A 20,187-nucleotide genomic window follows, 5' to 3' on the forward strand; every position below is an offset into this window, starting at 1 on the left:
AACACATTCAAACTCCTTGCAGACACCACACTCTCAGGCAAGGCATTCCAATCATTCACAACTCTGCACGAAAAAAACCTGCTTCTCACTCCCCTACTCACACCCTCTTTATACAGTTTCCAGGGATGACCTCTGGTTCTCCCCTGATCTCCCACCATTCTCTGTAGAACTTCTCCACCATTGATCCTATAACAATCCCTTACCAACTTGTAGGTCTCTATCATATCTCCCCTCTTCCTTCTCTCCACTAGACTCTGCAAATTACATCTTTTCAATCTTTCCTCATACTCGACATTCCAGAGGTCAGAATCTACCTTAGTCAGTCACCTTTGGACCCTTTCCAACATCTCTTCATCCTTCTGAAAACCAGGTGACCAAATCTGGGCACAATAGTCCATGTGTGGCCTAATCAAAGCCTTATACAATGGAACAAGAATCTCACTACTTCTACACGTCAGTGTCCTCCTCATCATTCCCAGAAGTCTTTGTGTTGTCTTCACAATTTTGGCGATGTGTCCTCTAAATTTTAGATCCTTATCCACTATCACTCCCAGATCTCTTATTTCCTCTACTTCCAACAATATATTCTCACCAAGCATAAATTCTGCATCCCATCTTTGTTTTCCAAATTTTAAAACCTTACATTTTGCAACATTGAACTCACATCCCCATTTGCTTGCCCAATCACTCAATTTATTCAAGTCTTCTTGCAAGGCCACAACATCTTCACTACTCTTTATGGTTCGTCCCAACTTTGCATCATCTGCAAACAACTGAATATCTCCATCCAAATATTCGCCAATATCATTAATATACAAGTTAAATAGTAATGGCCCTAAAACAGATCCCTGAGGCTGAGGCACTCCACTAGTGACTTTCCTTTTCCTGGATATTTCACCCCCATACACAACTTGTTGATACCTATCAGATTGCCAGTCTCCAATCCAATGCACTAATCTAATATCCAACCCCATCTGCTCTAGTTTGACTGTCAACTTATCATGAGGTACTCTATCAAAAGCTTTTGCGAAATCCAAGTATATTACTGTGTATCCTTCTCCTCTGTCCAAGGAAGCAGTCACTTTATTGTAATAAGTAAGTAGATTACTAAAACACGACCTCCCTTTAGCAAATCCATGCTGTCCATCAAAAATTATACCATTGTTGTCAACCCAACTCTGGATCCTAGTTCTCACAAGCTTCTCCAACAACTTAACCACAACACCTGACACACAGATAGGCCTATAGTTTGATGCTTGAGTTCGATCACCTCCTTTATGAAGTGGCACAATCCTGCCCTCCTTCCACTCCTTAGGAACTTGACCAAGTGCAAGACTCGTATTAAAAAAATATGTCAAGGCAGGTGTCAACTCTCTGGCACATTCCTTCAGAATACACGGTGATATATTATCAAGTCCAACAGCCTTATTTACATCTAGTTTACTCAACTCCCCAAACACCTCTTGCTCACTTACAGTCAGTCTCTCCTCCCCATCATCAACTGCTCTTAATCTCTCCATGAAATCACATTCACAAGATTGAAAGATCTTTATGAACTGCTCATTAAGTATCTCCACCACACATTCTGCAACAGCTGTCTTTATACCATTTCCTCCAATCAATGTCATCCTTCCATAATCATTCTTTCTTTTGCTGGCTACATATCGAAAGAACTCCGAAGGATTCTTTTTAGCTTCATTAGCTAACTGCTGTTCATACCTCTCTTTAGCTACTCTCACCAGCCAAGTCACCCTCCTTGCCTGGTCTTTGTAGACCTCATGAAATTGGTTACTTCCACTTCTCTTATGCTGCCTCCACAACGCCCTTTTTCTCTGTATCGCATACTTAATCTCTTTATTCATCCATCTCACACCTACCTTATTTAACCTTCTCACCCGTGGTATACATTTAGACATTAGATCCACTAAATATTTTTTGAAAATCCCTCAAGCTGCATTGATCTCTTTTCCAGCTAACTCCTTATTCCATGCTACACCTGCAAGCTGTCTCCTGAGCTCTTCATAATCACCCCCCCTTGTAGTTCCACATATACCCTTTTTTTTCACAGGGGTCCTTGCACTGCTGGCAACCACCCAAGTAATCACCTCATGGTCACTTTCACCAATTGGTGGATGATTTGATACCTCATTGATAATTACATCCTCCGATGAGATAACCAAATCCAAGACCCTTAATCCTCATATGCCCTCTGTTACATACTGTCTGAGGTTGTTATCCCTCAAAAACTCAAGAAACTCATTTTCTTTACTTCCAGTTGCTATCTCTTCATTCCAGTCTTTATTGCCATAATTAAAATCACCCATAATGATCACCCTTTTCTTATTTGCTTGGCTTATTTGACTATACATTTCACTATCACCACCATCCACATTACCAGGTCTATAACAACATCCCACCAAGTATTTGATTCTATTCACCTCTATCTCACACCATACTGCCTCAAAACCACTGGCCCCATTTCCCTCTTGCATCTCTACCTTGTATGGACATAACTCTTTCTCTATTATCAATAGCACTCTCCCTCCCTTTTTACCCCTTCTATCCTCACGAAACACATCATACCTTTCCATCTCTATTCCTGTCAGGATGTCATCCTCATCTAACCATGTCTCACTTATTCCGACAATCTCTGGGTGCACAGACGCAATTAGTGCAACCATTTCATCCGCCTTGTTTCTTATACTTCTGGCATTGGTATACAAACACAACAACTAATTTCTTGATCTACAGCTAGTTCCACTGATACCACTCACTCGATGTGATCTCTCCATGCTGGACTGGGGCCATATCCCTTTCTGCTTCTTCATTTTAGAACCCTTTGCAATTCCATCTGTTTCCTTTTGATCCCTGATCATCCCATTACTTTCCTGCCTACACATGCTCTTACCTCCTCTTGGAGCATCCACCTTTCTCACGCTGTGTATCCCTGTCCACCCTGAGCCTCCCCGTTTCCCTGCTCCTCTTGCACACCCATTCTCTCATTTTCTATACGCATACCACTCACTTCCCCATTCATTTCCACTCCTTCAATCTCTCCTGTCTTACTCTTCTGCTCTTCCACATCACTCCCCTCTCGATCTGATTCATTCTCTCTATTCACTTCTCCACTTTATAGCAGCAGTCTCTCCAAGCGACTCACACCATAACCACTCAAATGCAGTCCATCGCTCCCATACAGCTCACTTCGTCCCTCAAACTCATTCCATACATTAACAAACTGTACTCCCATCTCCTCACACATTTCAAGCAGAATATCATTCATAATCCTTGCTCTCCGCCTCATTTCACCACAATCATACCTAGGCAACACACTGACCACCCTTCCTGTCACATTATTCTCTTTTATCTTTCCAAGCAGTCTCTTGACATTCATTTTGACATGCTCTTTGTTCTCTCTCAAATCATTTGTACCAATTAATACAATTAACTCTTTTGCTCGCTCCCGCCTCATATCCAATGCCTCAATCACTCTACTTATTTTACCGCCTGGAAAACATACCTTGTGCATTTTATCCTCTAGCACACCTTTAATAATGGAGTCGCCATACAACGCCACTCGCTCAACTTTTGTTAACTCTTTTATGCCATCATGATTTATTTTAATAGTTTTGACCTGAATTCTCTTAATTTCATTCCGCATCCATTTCATTTCTTGCCTCATCCAATCCAATTCACCTTCCGAACCTCGCGACACATTCACTCTATCATTAAATCTTTCTAACTTTCTAACTCTCGACCCCCTCTTCTCACTTTCCCTCTCATTCATCCTTCTTTGTTTCCATACTTTCGGTCCAACATACGTCCAACTTTCACTATCATTCTTCTCACTTTCACTTTCACATATCTTTCTTTGTTTCCGTACTTTCGGACTAACATGCGTCCAACTTTCGCTATCATTCTTCTCACTTTTACTGTCATTCATCTTTCTTTGGTTCAGTACTTTCGTTCCAACATGCGTCCAAATTTCACCATCAGTCATTCTTTTTTCGCTATCATTCATTCTTTCGATTCTTTTTACTTGCGATTTCTGCATCACGCCATTTCTACTTTCATTCATTCTCTCAATTTCGTTTCTTTCCACCTCACTTTCGTCCCTTTTAACATCCGTTACAGTTGTCAAATCGCTCTTTTTCTTTTTTCCTGATTTTTTAAAATTTTTTCGGGTGTCTTACTCACCATCCTTCTCTTTCAAACGTGCACTCGCGACACAATCGGTACTAGCACTTTCTGTCATCAACTTCATATTCGCATTCATCAATTCCTCGTTCAGGTCACATTTCGCACACACCCTTCTTCCATCTGCACTAAACATCCACAAATCATTTATGTAATCGAAGGAATACATATAACAGACCTCACACTTAACGAACCGACTGAAATCCAAATTAAAATCATGGAATGACAATGCCGCTGCCATTTTTTTTTTTTTTTCTCTGCAGGTTACTAGGTCTAATATTAAAGTTTTCGTATTTAGTTTAAGCAAGAAAAAAACCCCACACTAATAATATCGGTAGCGTACAAAGTTTACAGCTGCTCTTACTTAAACAATTACGCATATGTACTTAATTATTCCTAGTAAAACTTATCTGAATCAGGAGCTCTTCAAAACACGTCTGTAGTGCTTGACCCACTAGCGCCCTCTCATGAAGATGCATGAAGAATATAAGACACAAGCGAGGAGAGTGACTAGTATGGTAAGGAAGGCGAAACTGGAATATGAGAAGAGATTGGCCCTAAGATCCAAAGAAAATCCTATGGAATTTTTTAGCTATGTGGCCAGCATGAGGAGAAATGATTGTGGAAGAATGACATTGTGGGATAAAAATGGGAATAGAATGACTGATGCAGAGGACATAGTGGATTTGTTCGATGAACACTTTATTGGTGTATTTCATCCTGGAGGAGTAAATTTTAATACTAGAGAGAGGGCAGGTTCGAGGTTTAGAGGTGCAAGAGCAGAGTGTGTTCCAAATATTGAATACTCTGGATGTCAGTAAAGCTGTGGGATGGGATGGTATTTCACCACAGGTTTTGAGAGAATGTGCTAAAGAACTGACAGCTTCATTGACCTGGCTTTTCAATGAAAGTCTGGTTACGGGAAAGGTACCTAGGGAATGGAAGGAAGGTAAGCTAGAGGAATTGCATAAGGTCAGTAGCAGACTGAAAGTGTCTAATTATAGGCCAGTTTGTGTTTCATCCACAGTTTTTAAGATCTTGGAGAAATTAGTGAGGAACCATATATGGCATTGGGCAGATAAGGATAATGTTATCTGTGAGAGTAAACATGGATTTGTTAAGGGGCACTCTTGCTTTAGTAATATGATTGCCTTTTATAATAAAGTGACAAGAGCAGTTAATGAGTGAAAGGCATATACTGCCATTTTTTTTGGATTTTGCAAACGCATTTGACAGGATGCCACATGATAAGCTGATATTTAATTTGCAGCACATGGGTTTGGACGTCAGGTTTGTCAACTGGATTCAGGATTGGCTGTCTGATAGATATCAGAGAGTTGTGTATGGTGAGGCAATATCAAAGAGGCAGATGGTTGCAAAGGTTACACAATATAGGTCCTGGTACTGAGCCTTGTGGCTCAGTACTAGGACCTATATTGTTTAACCTTTATATTCAATGACATTGTTAGTGGATTGCAGGGGGATATTCAGTTGTTGGCAGATGATGTTAACCTGGGAAGGGTTATTAGTTATAGTGCAGATGTGGCAGCTCTGCAAGAAGATTTGAATAAACTAGACAGATAGGCAAATGAATGGTGATATCAGTTTAATGCAGCAAAACGTAAAGTCTTGAAGTTTGGGATACATAAATGGGAGACTGCATACTTGATTGGAGGAGCTGTACTGGAGGAAGTAGGGGAGACAAGAGATCTGGGGGTGATGATTGATAGAAAATTGAAATTCAGGGAGCATATTGCAAAGGTGATGAAGGTAACTTAAAGGATTGCTGCAATACTGAGAAGGATGCTGACCTGCAGAGATAAAAGGGTTATCATTCTGTTGTATAAGCCTCTGATCAGACCACACTTAGACTATTGTTCTCAAATTTGGTCCCCAGGATTTGAAGTGGATAAATTAACTGTGGAAAGCGTACAGAGGCAGATAACAAAGATGGTTTCAGGACTGTACAAGGATAGTTATGAGGATCGGCTCAGGGAATGTGGAATGTAGAGTTTGGTGGATAGAGGAAGGAGGAGGGTGATATGATTGACACTTTTAAACTGTTGAGAGGTAGTTACAGGGTTGACACTGGGGAGTTCTTTCTCTTGGTGGACCAGCGTGAAGGAGCGATGACAAGGGGCAATCCCTGGAAGTTAAGAAAGAAAGCTGTGAGCAAGAGGATGAGGAGTGGTTTCTTTGCATGGAGGGTGGTTGAACTGTGGAATGCATTGCCTGATAGTGTGTTGAGAGCATGAACCATCAATGAGTTCAAGGAGTGGTATGATAGACTTTGTGTTTCCTAGGTGGGACCTCCCACAATAAGTCTTTTGACTTCATGGAGGCCTGAATAATAATAATAATAATAATAATAATAATAATAATAATAATAAATCTTAGAGAAAAGACATGGAACAAAATCTGAACCTCAAAACTATTGAGGAATAAACTTATTGTGCATGACTCTAAAAATATGTACAGTGTACAAGAATTATCAAAGAAGAATTAGAATCAAGACTATATTATAATTATTGAAGAGCAACAAGGATTCCATAAGGGAAAATCATGTACTGTGGCTGTATTTGTTATAAAGCAAATAACAGAAAAAGCAATGGAATTTAACCAAGATTTATCTGTTTCATTGGCTTAGAGAAGGGTTTTGACATAATCAGATTACACAATATCCTGAAAGTGGTAGCATTAAGAAAGATACCACAGCAAATCGTTCAATTGATCGAAGATACTCGTACAAGGGGATACCAAAAATAACCAGAATCTGAACTTAATGTGTTTGCATTTGGGGTTCAGATCTAATTATGGATGATGCCGCTAGGCATCTTGAGTGTGCAGTTTTCTGCACCAGTCTGGCTAGTGCAGGGGTCGCCAAACTTCTTTGACCGTTGACCCCTTCAAGAGTTTCTTGACTTTTTATCGACACCCTCTATTTTACTGTTACATAATTATAATAGGACAAGCAAAAAATACGCTTATGTGAGATTTTAGATTGTTTATTTTATAGTTACAGTGTTTATTGTATGTATAACATAGTATATATTATTATATTACTATTATTACTACTATTATTATCACTAGTAATATCACTGGTATTACTAGTGATATTAATAAACTACTGGTATTAATATCGCTGGTATTACTACCAGTCCTACTCAACTCTTCAACATAGAGAAGTTTAGTTCCTGAATGAATAATGATTGAATTATAATATGTATGTTGATGAATTTTAGAACATTAACGCTCACTTGTATGTTGATGCGCAAAAATGAGACTGGGATCAAATACGTGTGAGTATAAGTAAATAAGAACCATGCACATGTTGCAATCTCGCTCCCACCACGCCGGCCGGGCAGGAACCACAAACATCCGTTTATTGGTAAATACGTCATTTTGACCTACTTGATTGGCTTCTGTAACTATTTTCATGGCCTTTGCTCCATTTTACAGATCCTATTCATGTTACTGTTCCCATAATTCGCTCTTAATTGTGTTGTCATTCAGGATGAAGGTAATCCAAGTTAACCGAATTAAATATTACCCGTACAATGATGTCTTATATTTTTCTATTGACCCCCAATGCACCCTAACTGTATGTAATTCCTAGTATTGTTTGAATTAACTGTACTGAAGATGTCCTATGATACTTAGGATGAAATATTTACTTATTAAAAAATCTTATTACTGTGGTTACATGTGTATGTTTAGTCATGAATGCTCCACAGGTTTCATTATACAACAAAGATAACTTTATTTTATGTTTATTATGTGACAATATTGTGTAATTTTTAGTTGAGTGTTGCTGTGCACTATTTGTGATTGGTTCTGTTTGGTGCTCTAGGAAAAAATGGTGGTGGTAAGAGGAAGACCATTGCATAGGTTGGCATGAAAAATTAAAGTTGAATGGTGTGGATTTTTTTGAGATGATATGGTGAATCATGAGTATAATATGTATGCTTGGAGAGATATTGTGAATCATGAGTATAATATGTATGCTTGGAGAGATATTGTGAATGTTGATGTGAAGAGGTTGAATAAGAGAGAAGTGAGAGAGAGAGAGAGAGAGATGAGTGAGTTTGGGTATAAAGAGGATGTGAGTAGTAAGAGGCAGGTTTTTTTCGTGCAGAGTTTTAAATGATTGGAATACCTTGCCTGAGAGTGTGGTGTCTGCAAGGAGTTTGAGTGTGTTTAAGACACGGTATGATGAGCTGTGTATGTGTGTGTGTGTGTGTGGGTGTGTGGGTGTGATGAAAGGACCTCCCAGATGAATCTTTGACTCCATGAGGTCTTGGGGTAGTAATAATAATAATAATAAAGTATGCCAGAAGTGTAATGAACCATGAGGCTTCTGGCATACCCAAACATGGAGATCTAAAATTGAAATGCATTGCCTTTAAATTTGTTACTGACTGCATAGGATGTGGATGTATTTAAGCTACAGTATTGTGAGCTGTATGTGTGTTACAGAGGGACCTCCCATTAAGAGCCTTCAGTTCATCCAAAGATATTCAATATGGTTGATATCAGGGCTCTGTGGAGGCCAGTCAAGTGTAATGACATTCAAATCCACAAACCATACAGCAGCTACTGCAGCAGCCTTATGACATAGTGTATTGTCTTGCTGAAAGAGACAGTGATCATTTCCATAGAAATGCCACAAAGTAGGAGGTATTGCATTGTCCAGAATCTTCTCAGAGTAAACTGTTTGAGGCACCACAAACAGAGATCCTTGACCAAACAGGACCATACTATCACACTGCCACTTCTGAATTTCATAGTTAGAGGGATTACACACTCTGGTAAGAGATGTTCACTGGGCATCCATCACACCCATGCCTGTCCATCTGCTTGGTAGAGGGTGGAGTGTGAGTCATCACTCCATAACACAGGTTTTGTGGAAGCTTGATATAGATATCAAGTTTCCACACCCCACTGTACATGCTTCTTGTACCACTGAGGATGATACTGCATGTTGGTTCGAGTGTGGGGTTTGCATATTTGGTCCTACCATGAAAACCCATATTATAAGCCTCAGTTTCTGAATGTTTTTGTGCAGATTTGTGTTCCAGTTGATGCCTGGAAATCTGCATTCCACTTATTTGCCAAAAAATGGAGGTTTTTACATATTATCCTTTGGGATTATGGGAATAATGCGGAGAACACTGACGTGTAGAAGTAAGGATGTTTTGATTTCATTCTACAAGGCTTTGATCAGGCCATATATGGATTACTGTACACAGATTTGGTCGCTGAGTTTTCAGAAGGATGATGAGATGTTGGAGATGGTTCAAAGATGATTGAATAAGTTGGTTTCTGGTCTCTGGAATGTGGAATAAGAGGACAGATTGATAGAATGCAAATTACAGAGTCTAGTGGAGAGAAGGAAGAGGAGAGAAATGATTGAGATGCATAAGTTGGTAATGGGTAATTACCAGATTAATGTGGATGAGAGTTTTCATATAATATCTAGAGATGGGGAAGAATGAGAGGCCATCCCTGGAAGCTGAGCAAGGGGTGAGAATAAATTTTTTGGATGGAGAGTGGTGGGTCATTGGAATGCATTGCCTGAGAGTGTGGTGAGTGCAGGGATAGTGAATGCATTTAAGTCAGGGCATAATGAGCTATGTGTGTGAGAGTGGTGTGTTGATAATATTAATAATAATAATTTATACCAGCTACAAACACGTGACTCATTACATGGCACAATGCACCTTGCCCATTGGGATGTCCTTTGACTTCTTTCCAAGCAGTGTATTGCAAGTTATGTTCTTGGATTACTTGTTATTGAAGAAAACACTGACAAGCAGAGGAAGTTTATTTATTATAAGGAAGTTTTATTATTATTATTATTATTATTATTATTATTAATATAGGTCTTTTTTTAAGGCTTTGATATGACCACATCTGGACGACTGCTGCACATAGATCTGGTACCTTAGTAGCTTTTGGGTTATGATTGGTACCGATTTATTAACCTAAGTAGTGATATGCTTATGGGGGGGGGTCTGGAAAGTCTGATTAACATAGACAAAAATGATATCAAAGCAACTGATATACCAAGAGAAAGAACATACTGGAAGTAGAGTTAAAGGTAACGTATGTTCTTTTTATGGTTATATCAGTTGCTTTAATATCATTTTTGTTGTATGTTTATCAGAATTTTGGAGACCCTCCCCTCTTGTATGTAATTCTTCCTGTCAGTATAGACAGAAAGTTGGTGTGGGGGATTCAAGGATTATTTTATAGACAGAAACAGGGGAATATGATAGAAACTTGTATGTTACTTAAGGGTTTACAGGACTGATTCAGAGGATATTTTTCAATACCTCGTTATTACTTCATTCTAATTTAAGGAGATCTAATGGTGACTGTTTATCTCCCTTATAGGAGATAATAGTTTTGCAGTCTGCTAATCTTTCCCAATTTGTTAAATTAGGAATTTATCACTGATTTGTTAACTTGCTAAAACTGTTGTGGTTGGGTTTTCTAGAATCGCAACCACAGCATATATGATATTATATGAAATGATAAGGCAGTATCTAACACATGCAATGCATAACTACATGTCAGTTACATAGAGTAGGAGCAAGATGGATTAACAGTGGAATCAAGGTAGGGATATTACAAAAGAACTTGATATTCTTGAACTTTGCAAAAGTATTTGATAGATTATTACATGATAAGTTGGTGTACAAGCTGCAGAGGATAGGAATAGATAGTATGTTGGTTATATGGATCAGAGATTGGCTCTCTGAATGATACCAGCAAGTTGTGTATGATGGAGCTGTGTCTCAGAAAAGGAATTTGACCAGTGACAATGAGTGGAGTTGCAGTTTTAATATTAATAAATGCAAGGCGTTAGACTTTGGGATACAGAGATATATGGCTACATACTGTATTGGTGGAGCTGTACTTCAGGAAGTGGATGAGATTCGGGATCTTGGAGTGATAGTAGACAGTGGACTGAAGTTCCAAGAGTACATTGCAAGTGTTGCAAAGACTGCACATTGTATTGCTGCTATGATAAAAAGTACATTGACATGTAGGTATAAGAAGGTGGTGGTGGCTCTTCCATATGTGGTCTAACTAATATAAGGCATTAGTTAGACCACATATGGAATATTGTGCTCATATTTAGTTATATAGTTGTGATGTGGAAACACTAGAGAATGTCGAAAGTTTATTTTTCACATGGTTAGACTATAATAAATTTAGTTTAATCCTTTATCCAAGTGTGAGCAAAAAAAGTTTGCACCTGAAAATATCTTCAGGACTGAATATGGTGTTGTACTACCTTACTAGGGTAAGGTAGGTGTTGTACTACCCTACTGGGGTAAGGTAGTACAACACCAGGCAACTCCTAGCAAAGGTGGACCAAGCTAACTCCTATCCCAGTATCTCCCATAATTGTAAAACACATATACATATCTGCAAGGAGATGTGTTTTGCATTATGGGAGATACTACGATAGGAGTGTTGTTAGCTTGGTCCACCTTTGCTACAAGTTTCCCGGTGTTGTACTACCTTACCCCAGTAGGTTAGTACAACACCTACCTTACCCAGTAAGGTGGTACAACACCATATTCAGTCCTGAAGATATTTTCAGGTGCAAACTTTGTTTGCTCACACCTGGATAAAGGATTAAACTAAATTTGTTATACTAGAGAATGTCGAAAGATGAATAATCAAAGTGTATGATAACTCTGGACTGTTGGTTATGAAGAGTATGAAGAGCATTTGAAGTGAGCTGTATGGGACCGATGGACTGCATTTCAGTGGTTATGGTGTGAGTCACTTGGAGAGACTGCTGCTGGAAAGCAGAGAAGTGAATAGAGAGAATGAATCAGATCAAGAGAGGAGTGATGTGGAAGAGCAGGAGAGTAAGACAAGAGAGATTGAAGAAGTGGAAATGAATGGGGAAGAGATCACATCAAGTGAGTGGTATCAGTGGAACTAGCTGTAGATCCAGAAATGAGTTGTTGTGTTTGTATACCAATGCTAGAAGTATAAGAAACAAGGCAGATGAAATGGTTGCACTAATTGCGTCTGTGCATCCAGAGATTGTCGGAATAAGTGAGACATGGTTAGATGAGGATGACATCCTAACAGGAATAGAGATGGAAAGGTATGATGTGTTTCGTGAGGATAGAAGGGGTAAAAAGGGAGGGGGGGGGAGTGCTATTGATGATAGAGAAAGAGTTATGTCCATACAAGGTAGAGATGCAAGAGGGAAACACGGTCAGTGGTTTTGAGGCAGTATGGTGTGAGATAGAGGTGAATAGAATCAAATACTTGGTGGGATGTTGTTATAGACCTGGTAATGTGGATGGTGGTGATAGTGAAATGTATAGTCAAATAAGCCAAGCAAATAAGAAAAGAGTGATCATTATGGGTGATTTTAATTGTGGCAATATAGACTGGAATGTAGAGATAGCAACCGGAAGTAAAGAAAATTAGTTTCTTGAGTTTTTGAGGGATAACTACCTCAGACAGTATGTAACAGAGGGCACAAGAGGATTAAGGGTCTTGGATTTGGTCATCTCATCGGAGGATGTAATTATCAATGAGGTGTCAAATCATCCACCAATTGGTGAAAGTGACCATGAGGTGATTACCTGGGTGGTTGCCAGCAGTGCAAGGACCCCTGTGAAAAAAGGGTATATGTGGAATTACAAGGGGGGGGTGATTATGAAGAGCTCAGGAGACAGCTTGCAGGTGTAGCAGGGAATGAGGAGTTAGCTGGAAAAGAGATCAATGCATCATGGGGGATTTTCAAAAACTATTTAGTAGATGCAATGTCTAAATGTATACCATGGGTGAGAAGGTTAAATAAGGTAGGTGTGAGATGAATGAATAAAGAGATTAAGTATGCGATACAGAGAAAATGGGCATTGTGGAGGCAGCATAAGAGAAGTGGAAGTAACCAATTTCATGAGGTCTACAAAGACCAGGCAAGGAGGGTGAATTGGTTGGTGAGAGAGTAGCTAAAGAGAGGTATGAACAGCAGTTAGCTAATGAAGAAGAATCCTAGGGAGTTCTTTCGATATGTAGCCAGCAAAAGAAAGAATGATTATAGAAGGATGACATTGATTGGAGGAAATGGTATAAAGACAGCTGTTGCAGAATGTGTTGTGGAGATACTTAATGAGCAATTCATAAAGATCTTTCAATCTTGTGAATGTGACTTCATGGAGAGATTAAGAGCAGTTGATGATGGGGAGGAGAGACTGACTGTAAGTGAGCAAGAGGTGTTTGGGGAGTTGAGTAAACTAGATATAAATAAGGCTGTGGGACTTGATAATATATCACCGCATATTCTGAAGGAATGTGCCAGAGAGTTGACACCTGCCTTGACATATTTTTTTAATACGAGTCTTGCACTTGGTCAAGTTCCTAAGGAGTGGAAGGAGGGCAGGATTGTGCCACTTCATAAAGGAGGTGATCGAACTCGAGCATCAAACTATAGGCCTATCTGTGTGTCAGGTGTTGTGGTTAAGTTGTTGGGAGAGGCTTGTGAGAACTAGGATCCAGAGTTGGGTTGACAACAATGGTATAATCTTTGATGGACAGCATGGATTTACTAAAGGGAGGTCATGTTTTAGTAATCTACTTACTTATTACAATAAAGTGACTGCTTCCTTGGACAGAGGAGAAGGATACACAATAATATAATTGGATTTTGCAAAAGCTTTTGATAGAGTACCTCATGATAAGTTGACAGTCAAACTAGAGCAGATGGGGTTGGATATTAGATTAGTGCATTGGATTGGAGACTGGCAATCTGATAGGTATCAACAAGTTGTGTATGGGGGTGCAATATCCAGGAAAAGGAAAGTCACTAGTGGAGTGCCTCAGGGGTCTGTTTTAGGGCCATTACTATTTAACTTGTATATTAATGATATTGGCGAAGATTTGGATGGAGATATTCAGTTGTTTGCAGATGATGCAAAGTTGGGACGAACCATAAAGAGTAGTGAAGATGTTGTGGCCTTGCAAGAAGACTTGAATAAATTGAGTGATTGGGCAAGCAAATGGGGATGTGAGTTCAATGTTGCAAAATGTAAGGTTTTAAAATTTGGAAAACAAAGATGGGATGCAGAATTTATGCTTGGTGAGAATGTATTGTTGGAAGTAGAGGAAATAAGAGATCTGGGGGTGATAGTGGATAAGGATCTAAAATTTAAGGGACACATCGCCAAAATTGTGAAGACAACACAAAGACTTCTGGGAATGATGTGGAGGACATTGGCGTGTAGAAGTAGGGAGATTCTTGTTCCGTTGTATAAGGCTTTGATTAGGCCACACATGGATTATTGTGCCCAGATTTGGTCACCTGGTTTTCAGAAGGATGAAGAGATGTTGGAAAGGGTCCAAAGGCGACTGACTAAGGTAGATTCTGACCTCTGGAATGTCGAGTATGAGGAAAGATTGAAAATATGTAATTTGCAGAGTCTAGTGGAGAGAAGGAAGAGGGGAGATATGATAGAGACCTACAAGTTGGTAAGGGATTGTTATAGGATCAATGGTGGAGAAGTTCTACAGAGAATGGTGGGAGATCAGGGGAGAACCAGAGGTCATCCCTGGAAACTGTATAAAGAGGGTGTGAGTAGGGGAGTGAGAGGCAGGTTTTTTTCGTGCAGAGTTGTGAATGATTGGAATGCCTTGCCTGAGAGTGTGGTGTCTGCAAGGAGTTTGAATGTGTTTAAGACCCAGTATGATGAGATGTGTGTGAGATAAAAGGACCTCCTAGATGAGTCTTTGACTCCATGAGGTCTTGTTTAATAATAATAATAATAATAATAGATCCTCTCTGTTTTCATCCACAAGACTGCAAATTGCATGACCTCGATCTGTCTTCACATCCCACATTCTATAAACCTGATACTGACTTAATGAATCTTCATGGACCCTCTCTAAGATATCCTCTTCCCCTTGGAAACCAGGAGATCTAGGCTGCACATATTCTGCATATTTCATATGTGGTCTGATGAAGGAAGTATGATTCTTCATCAGAATCATAGCCAGGTTGCTATGATTCTGATGAAGAATCATAGCAACCTTCATCAGAATCATAGCCTGGCTATGATTCCAAGGGAATCATAGCCAGGTTGCTTCTACATGTCAAGTTCCTCCACATCATCACTATAATCTGTTGTGATGTTCTCACACTGCTAATATTGTGAGAACATCTGTTGTGATGTTCTCACAATAGTAGCAGTATGATTCCTAAACTTTGAGTCTCTGTCCACCATCACTTCTAACTCTGATCTCTTCATCTCCTTCTAAATTTGTCCATTAATTTTATACTCAGCATCCCATCCTTACCATCCAAATTTCAAGACTTTACACTTTCAACATTAAACTAGAATGTCCACTCACACAGTCAGTTGAGATCCTCCTGGTAAAGCCACAACATCTGCTCTGTTCCTTATACTGCTTTACAGCTTTGCTTGATTTAAAAAAGTTAAAAAAAATAATAATGGTCCTAGTTAAAAAAGGATCATTATTATTAAACTTCACAGTAATGTCCCAATATTCTCTTGAGGCACTCTGCTGATGACCTTCCTGTTTTGTAATACTACTCCCCCATACACAGTCCATTGATACCTATTTGATAGCTAACCAGCTATCCAACTTACTTGTCTCTTATCCTATCCAATCTGTTTCAATTCAATTACCAGCTTGTTGTGTAGTAACCTGAGGGACGAAAAACGATTTTTCAAAAGCCTTTGAAAAATCCAATTATTTTACTATATGTGCATCTTTGTTATCCAGTGAATTCGTTATCTTGTATGCAAGCAGATTTTCTAAAACATTACCTCCAGTTAACAAAACCATGCTGACCGTCATAGAGAATACTTGTGTTATCAATACAATTTTGAATTCTACTTTTCATCAGCTATTCCAGTATCTTGACCACAGCTCATATATGCTATAATTTGTAGCCTCAGTTCCCTCCCCCCCAACACCAGTGTTAAGTTGAACAATTCACGCTCCCCTTTTCAAATTTTTTTTTTCCAGGAACTTGCCCCTGTTGCAAAATTCATATTAAACAGGTATGCCAAGATTCTTTAATCCCTTGGAGCATTCATTCAAGAGATGCATGCGGTGATATGTTGTTAAGTCCTACTGCCTTATTGAGCCTCCATAGCTCAGTTAGTCAGTATAGACAAATCCCTTTGGTCAGAAAGACCTGGGTCCGATTCCCGTCCATGATGTGAGGAACCTTTATCTAGTCTCTTTCAACTAAAGGTGAGTTAGCCATCTCATACGGAGGGATTTTTCACTGGAAACTCGGGTTTTTCATCCCTCAGAACAGGCAAACTGGCCCGTGAACACACATACATATCTACAGTGATATAATACATACTTAATCTCCCTCACTAGGAGGGCTCAACTAGTCCTAAGGGACAGTTGAGGAATGGGGGGAACCCTATATGAATGAGACTGACTCAGTCACACATCAAGTTTACTTAATTCCATTCCTCATATACTCCTGCTCTCTCACTCGCTCACTGACTCACTGTCAATCCTTCCTCCATACCTTTTATACACAAATTTCTGATTATGTTGCATTCACAAGGATACATTACCCCATAAACTGCTTATTGAACATCTTCACTATATCCTCTGCAGCAGTTACCAGTCTATCATTTTCATCCACTAACGTTATTCACCAATAATCATTCTTTCTTTTACTTGCCACATATCAAAATTATTGACTAGGATTATTTTTGGCTGATTGGCTAATGTTTACTCACTGCTCGTTTGTTGTCTTTATTATTACCAATATTTGTCTTGTGTTGCCTCTATAGTGCTTTATTCTTCCAGAGTTCATTCTCTATGCCTTGATTCATACATTTTACCCCTACCTTATTTAGCCTTTTCACCTTTGGAATACACTTACACATTGCTGCTGTTAAATTTCTCTTGATCATTGCTCAAGCACTGATCAAGAGAAATTATCCTTTCCTATATATCCCATCCTCACAGGAGTTCTCATATGACTAGTTACATACAACCCATATGAACATCTCATGATCACTCTTGCCAGTTGGAGAAAGATTTGAAATTTTATTCACAATCACATCCTCTGATGATATGATAAGGTCTAAGATTCTCAATCCTCTTGGGCTCCATGTTGCATATTGCCTAAAGTAGTTTGACCCTTAGGAACCTAAGAAATTCAGTCTCCTTATTTTATGAAGCTCTATCTTCATTCCTCTCAATATTATCATAATTAAAATTTGCCTATAATGATCTCCCATTCTTGCTTACTAAGACAATTTGATTTTGCATTTCCATATGGGGTCTGATGAAGAAAGTATGATTCTCTTATACAAGGGAATCGCCCTTGTATAAGAGAACTTTGTCTTCACCTATTCATTTCTTGCTGATACATTCCATAATAAATAATAATTTGCCTTGAGTTAAGCACACTCTAATTAACTGTAATATATATGTATATATATATTTTAGTCTTGCAAAAATTCTTTTATGTATAATTTTCTAGATGGATGGATGGCTCATTTTTTGAATTAAATGCAGAGGCTATTGAATCACAAGTTGCTGAGTTTAGTGGTGAAGCCTTGAAGATTCAAAAAGTTATACAGAATCATTTCAAAAATAAACAGAAGACTTCATCAGACAAGAAAGAGGAGGCACCTACACCCTTAAAAATTGGCCAGCATGTTATAAAAAGTGTGACTGAATTCCGAGTAAGCATTCCTAATGTACTTTCTATGTGTGTGTATATAATAATAATTATTATACCTGATAATAGTAATATACATATATCCTTGCTTTCCTACTGCTTTTTTTATGGTTTCCAGCTTTTACTGCTGGTTAAAATTTTCCATCATGACTGTATAAAATGCTGGGCCACAGAAATTAGGTGATTTGTATGGATATGCACTGCTTGGAAGTCAGTGGACAACCCCCATGGGCAAGGTGCATCATGCCATGTAACCAGTCATGTTTGTAGCTGGTATAAATTGGAGGAACATGATGATCCCAAGTCAGTGCAACTATGTCCAGGTGAAATGGCTGCTAGAAGGGAACTGATGGAGTTTGAAAGAGACAATTAAATAGTATGCTGTGTTCTTCAAATTGTTGACAAATTGGGCCATCACAGGTCAACAATCAGTAATACATATTGAGATGGAAGTGTAGGGAATCATCTGAAAGTCCTACCCACAGTGGATGATCCACCACACTCACCTAATGTGACCGTAGGGTGCTACAAAGGATAATATGTAAAAAATACCCCATTCATCGACCGACACATTGAATGGAGAGTTCTGGGCATTGACGAGAATATGAATCTGCACAAAACCATTCAGAGCTGAGGCTCACAGCATGGGTTTCCATGGTAAGACCACAATATGCAAGTCCCACATTACTCAAACCAACATGCAGTGTCATGTCTCAGTGAGTCCTTGAATCCCTAAAACATGTATAGTAAGATGTGGAAGCTTGAAAAGCTGTGTTATAGAGCAATGAATTACACTACACCCTCTACCTAGCAAGCAGAGGGTGTAGTGTAAGTGTTACCTACTCATATTTTATAATAGAGTGACAACAGAATTAGATAAGGGCAATGGCTACTGCTTACTTTGCAAAGGCATTTGACATAGAAAACTATTACAAGTGTTGGAACAAATTGCAATGGATATGAAGCTGGTAGCATTATAGGGTGTGGCTGACAGACATCAAAGATTAGTATATTGTAGTAGGATAATGAGAGTGACTAGTGGAGTATTTCATAGTTCCGTACTAGAGATATTATGCTTTATTTTATATATTATTATTATTAAATTTCCAGGGATTCAAGGACTCACTGAGACACATGCATACCCACACTAGCTCTGATACTTTCTCTTAAACTCATTCACACTAGATGCACTCACTTCAGCAATATCCAAACTGTTCTACTTGATCATTGTTCTCTGAGAGAAAAATCTAGCCCTCATTCCTTTCTTAACTGCACATAAACTTAACTTCCATGGATGTTCCCTTGTCATCTTCCCAACATCCATATAATGAAAAATTTCATCAGCTGATATCCTATATTCCCTGTGTGGTGACCAGGGTTAAAGAATAGTCCCAATATAGCTCATGCATGTTGTAAGAGGTGACTAAAATGGGTACCCAGTGCCTCAGAATATAGCTGGACCACCCTGCCTCTAGGGGACAAAAATTTGGAGGCCTGGTCCTCTGAGTCGGGAGATTTGGCAATGGGTTAACAACCCCCCATACCTGTAAAATAGATCTCTTGTTAAGAAAGCTAAACAATTGAAAGCCGGACTGACTTCAAGGAAATGACACATGAAAAGGAAAAGGTTAATGAATTTTGGAACATGGAATGTTAGAACACTGTTACAGGTAGAGAAAATGCAAAGTAAAGAAATTGAATTGAGTGTTACAGCATTACAGGAGATAAGATGGAGAGGAAAAGGAAGAATAAATAAAAAATATTATATTATGTATTATAGTGGTGCTGAAGAACAAGGAAATTATGGAGTAGGATTTATTATTAGAAAGAAGATAATAAATTCATTTTTAGGATTTACGCCAATAAATGAAAGAATTTGCAAGTTATGAATTAAAGGGAAATTCCATAACATCTTTCATTAATGTATTATATGCTGTGATGACTGAAAGTGCTGATGAGATTGTGATAGATCAATTTTACAAGGATTTACAAGAAACATGTGAAAAAATAAGTAAAAATTATACCATGATAATATTAGGGGAACTTAATGCAGAAAAATAGGGAAAGAAGACATATTTCATGAAGTAATTGGAAAGTATAGTTTACATGAAGAAACAAGCGAAAACGGAAATAGACTTATACAATTAGCAATATCAAATAAACAAAGAATAATGAGTACATGTTTTCAACATAAGAAGATACATTTGAGGACCTGGATTATTCCATCAACTAAAGAATGTAATCAAATAGATCATATCCTGATTTCA

At 38.6% G+C, this 20,187-nt stretch overlaps 1 protein-coding gene across 1 annotated transcript in view; it reads left to right on the forward strand.

The window, feature by feature from the left end:
• LOC150108468 (dynein axonemal heavy chain 7-like) overlaps window positions 1-20,187 on the forward strand; it is a 990,001-nt gene that overhangs the window by 17,863 nt on the left and 951,951 nt on the right. Inside the window, exon 3 of the mRNA XM_090390473.1 lies at window positions 17,720-17,924. Within this exon, the coding sequence (XP_090246599.1) occupies window positions 17,720-17,924 (205 nt within the window). The remainder of the gene's footprint in view (window positions 1-17,719; window positions 17,925-20,187) is intronic.

The sequence above is a fragment of the Typopeltis vanoorti genome, chromosome 3, assembly GCF_054136105.1.
Source record: "Typopeltis vanoorti isolate ZY-2024b chromosome 3, IOZ_Tvanoo_1.0, whole genome shotgun sequence".
NCBI classification, from domain to species: domain Eukaryota; kingdom Metazoa; phylum Arthropoda; class Arachnida; order Uropygi; family Thelyphonidae; genus Typopeltis; species Typopeltis vanoorti.